The sequence below is a fragment of the Empidonax traillii genome, unplaced genomic scaffold, assembly GCF_003031625.1.
Source record: "Empidonax traillii isolate 1590-97213 ecotype Southwest subspecies unplaced genomic scaffold, ASM303162v1 scaffold692:size495628, whole genome shotgun sequence".
NCBI lineage: Eukaryota > Metazoa > Chordata > Aves > Passeriformes > Tyrannidae > Empidonax > Empidonax traillii.
The window spans coordinates 152,336-154,575 of NW_020955885.1; the positions used below are offsets into that span (position 1 = coordinate 152,336).

General features: G+C 67.0%; 1 protein-coding gene across 1 annotated transcript in view; it reads right to left on the bottom strand.

Annotated features, from left to right (window-relative positions):
- Positions 1 to 959, bottom strand: part of E2F3 (E2F transcription factor 3) — a 43,332-nt gene extending 42,373 nt beyond the window's left edge. Inside the window, exon 1 of the mRNA XM_027899862.1 lies at positions 520 to 959. Within this exon, the coding sequence (XP_027755663.1) occupies positions 520 to 846 (327 nt within the window). The 5' untranslated portion in view covers positions 847 to 959. The remainder of the gene's footprint in view (positions 1 to 519) is intronic.
- Positions 960 to 2,240: the final 1,281 nt, after the last annotated feature.

Here is a 2,240-nt window from a genome sequence, read left to right on the forward strand (position 1 = left end):
GAGGAGGAGGAGGAGGAAGCGGCGTCCCCCTCCCCGCCCGCCCCGGCTCCCAGTCACAGCCGCGGCCTCGGCGCACGTGTGCCAGACGTCACCGGCGGCTCCGGGGGTGAGCGGAGACACCGGCGGGGCACGGCCCGGCCCGGCCCCCCGCCCCGCGGGAACCGGGGCCCTTCCCCGCCGCCGCCTGCTCGCTCCTTTGCACCCGTGCAGCGGGACGTGGCGGGGGATTATTATTTTTCGACCCCCCATTCTTTTTTTTTTTTTCCCCTCTCGCGCTCTCTCTCTCTCTCTCCTCCTTTTTTTTTTTTTTTTTTTTTTTTTTTTCTGTCCCCCTTTTCAATAAGACCCGGCAGCGGGGGGTGGGAAGGAGGCAGGAAAGTTTATTGCAACAAAGCGCTGCCTCCGCCTTTCCTGCCCTCCCCCCCGCACCCCGCCCGCCCCCCGGGCCCGGCCGGCAGCGGGATCCCCCCCCGTCCCCTTCACCCTCCCCGCGGGGACGGGGGGAAAACACAAAATTACCGGGGGGCGGCCTCCGCCACTGCCGAGAGCGGGCTGCAGCAGCGCCGTCCTGCCGGCGGGTCCGTGGGGGGTGCAGTACAGCGAGCTGCCAGCGGGCTGGCCCCCATCCGCCGCCGGGGCAAAGGCACCGGGAGCCTGGGAAGCGGCGGCGGCGGCGGAGGAGGAGACAACACAGGGCGCCCCCGCCGCCGCGCCGGTGCTGCGGATCTGGATGAAGGTGCCGGCGGCAAAGCGGGCCGGGAAGCCGGCGGGGGCTGCTCTGGAGTCCGTGGACGGCGCGGGCGGCGGCGCTGCTGCCTGGGCCGGCGGCTGGAGTCCCCTTCTCATCCTTCCCTCCGGGTCTGTCCCCGCAGCCGCGTCTCCTCCTCCCCCCCGTCCCTCCTCCCCCCCCGGCCTTCCCAGCTGCTTTCCTCCTCGATGCCGAGGCCCCGCACAAAATACTGGGGGCTGCGGGTGCCGGGGGGGCCCCGGCTGCAGAATGCGGGGCGCCGGGGGGGGACGGAGGCGGCGGGGCGGGCAGATGCGGCGGATGGAGCGGGGCCGCTCCCGCTGTGTGGGGCCGGCTGGAAAATGGCTCCAGGAAGCGGCGGCTGCTGACAATGAATGAAGGGAAAGGAGACGGGTTACGCGCCAAGGGCCTCCCGCGAAACTCGGATTTCCCGCCCTCTTTTCAAACCAAATTTGCATGTCCCCGCCCCCGGGGCGCGCCCCGCCCGCCTCGCCTTCTCATTGGCCCTCGCCACTCTCCTCGCCGGCCAACGGGGCGCCGCCTCCCCGCCCCCCTCCCCTCCCATTGGCCCGGGGCCGCGGCCGCGATTTGCATGCGGCGTGGCGATTGGCTGCGGGGGCGAGGCTGGGGGATTCCCCGCGCGAGGGGCCGGGATCCCGGTTCGCCGGCGCCCTGACAGTGACAGCTGCGCCCGCGGGGAGCGCCGGGCACCGCCCGGCACCGGCAGGGCACCCACGGGGCACCCACGGGGCACCGCCCCGCCACCGACAGGCTCACCCCGGGCTCTCCCGGAGCGTGCGGGCAGCGCCGGCTCGCAGCCCGTGGAAGGCGCGGGTTCGCCCGCCCGGTAGGTGGAATCCCTGCCGCCGCCGCCGCCGTTCGGGAGGCGCCGGGTTTGTTCCCGCCCGGCAGCTCTGCTGCTTGGAAGGGGTCACCCGAGTTCTCGTCCGGGTTTGTTCGGAGAGGCACCGGCCTGTCGCCGGCGGGGAGGTTCTCAGGGAGCTGTTTAAAGGCGTCCCGGCGCGGGGTGTCACCTCCGGTAGCTGAAGAGGCGCTTTCCGCTTTCTTCATGTATTTTCAAACCAGCCCGCTGGAGACATTTAATTTCTTTTTTCTGCAAGAAGTGAGCGTTTAGCAAAATACTCCCTTTCGTTGTGGCCTGTACTGTCCCCGAGAAGGAAAACAGTGGAACTATTCCTGCTAGCTGTTTCTGTCTTCCTGTAGTGTCTGCATTTATTAAATGCCCCCTTAAAATAATAAAATAATTCTGTTACCATAAACTGGCAAATATGAACGATGGAGAATTATCGCTCTCAATAAGGCTGGAAAAGACCCCCAAGACTGTCTAGTCCAACCTTCAACTGAGTACCACCATGCCCACTGAACTTACCCCATGTTTTCACCACGCCCTCCTAACTTATTAAATGCCCCAGCCTGCCCAGCATCCACTAGCCATGCCCAATTTACCCATGTTTCGCTTCTACACACACCT